Raw genomic sequence first — 1,141 nt, 5'->3', positions numbered from 1 at the left:
TTTACCATTTTCTCAATTTATAGTTTATATAAATCATTAAAGAAATCAAAAAATTAAACAATATTTAATTAATTAAGCATTTTTGTTAATTTTAATTAGGTCTAATAATATAGACTCAGATGGGGCGAAAGCAATTGCTTCCGAAATAGCTAAATGTACTAATCTCTCCACTTTAAGCATCAACATTGGGTAATTTTTTACATATTTTCTCAATTTATAGTTTAAATAAATCATTAAAGAAATCAAAGAATCAAACAATATTTAATTAATTAAGCATTTTTGTTAATTTTAATTAGGTCTAATAATATAGATTCAGATGGGGCGAAAGCAGTTGCTTCCAAAATAGTAAAATGTACTAATCTCTCCACTTTAAGCCTCAACCTTGAGTAATTTTTTACACATTTTCTCAATTTATTGTTTAAATAAATCGTTAAAGAAATCAAAGAATTAAACAATATTTAATTAATTAAGCATTTTTGTTAATTTTAATTAGGTCTAATAAATTTGATTCAGATGGGGCGAAAGCAGTTGCTTCCGAAATAGCTAAATGTACTAATCTCTCCACTTTAATCCTTGACATTGGGTAATTTTTTACACATTTTCTCAATTTATAGTTTAAATAAATCATTAAAGAAATCAAAAAATTAAACAATATTTAATTAATTAAGCATTTTTGTTAATTTTAATTAGGTGGAATCAAATAGGTTCAAATGGGGCGAAAGTAGTTGCTTCCGAAATAGCTAAATGTACTAATCTCTCCTTTTTAAGCCTAAACCTTTCGTAATTTTTTACAGATTTTCTCAGTTTATAGTTTAAATAAATCATTAATGAAATCAAAGAATTAAACAATATTTAATTAATTAAGCATTTTTGTTAATTTTAATTAGGTCTAATTATATAGATTCAGATGGGGCGAAAGCATTTGCTTCCGAAATAGCTAAATTTACTAATCTCTCCACTTTAAGCCTCAACCTTTCGTAATTTTTTACACATTTTCTCAATTTATAGTTTAAATAAATCATTAAAGAAATCAAAGAATTAAACAATATTTAATTAATTAAGCATTTTTGTTAATTTTAATTAGGTCTAATAATATAGATTCAGATGGGGCGAAAGCAGTTGCTTCCAAAATAGTAAAATG

At 24.3% G+C, this 1,141-nt stretch overlaps 1 protein-coding gene across 1 annotated transcript; it reads left to right on the top strand. All coding sequences in view use genetic code 6, as the record gives it.

The window, feature by feature from the left end:
- Positions 1-113: 113 nt before the first annotated feature.
- Positions 114-977, top strand: TTHERM_002653384 (caspase recruitment domain 15 protein; the record flags this gene model as incomplete). The annotated part of the gene is made up of 5 exons (XM_012795186.1): positions 114-189; positions 297-386; positions 494-583; positions 691-780; positions 888-977. Coding segments are annotated over 5 exons (436 nt in total), but the record flags the coding sequence as incomplete, so codon positions are not given.
- Between the last annotated feature and the right edge of the window lie 164 nt (positions 978-1,141).

The sequence above is a fragment of the Tetrahymena thermophila genome, assembly GCF_000189635.1.
Source record: "Tetrahymena thermophila SB210 genomic scaffold scf_8255177, whole genome shotgun sequence".
Taxonomy (NCBI): Eukaryota; Ciliophora; class Oligohymenophorea; order Hymenostomatida; family Tetrahymenidae; genus Tetrahymena; species Tetrahymena thermophila.
This window is presented reverse-complemented; position numbering and strand designations above follow the sequence as displayed.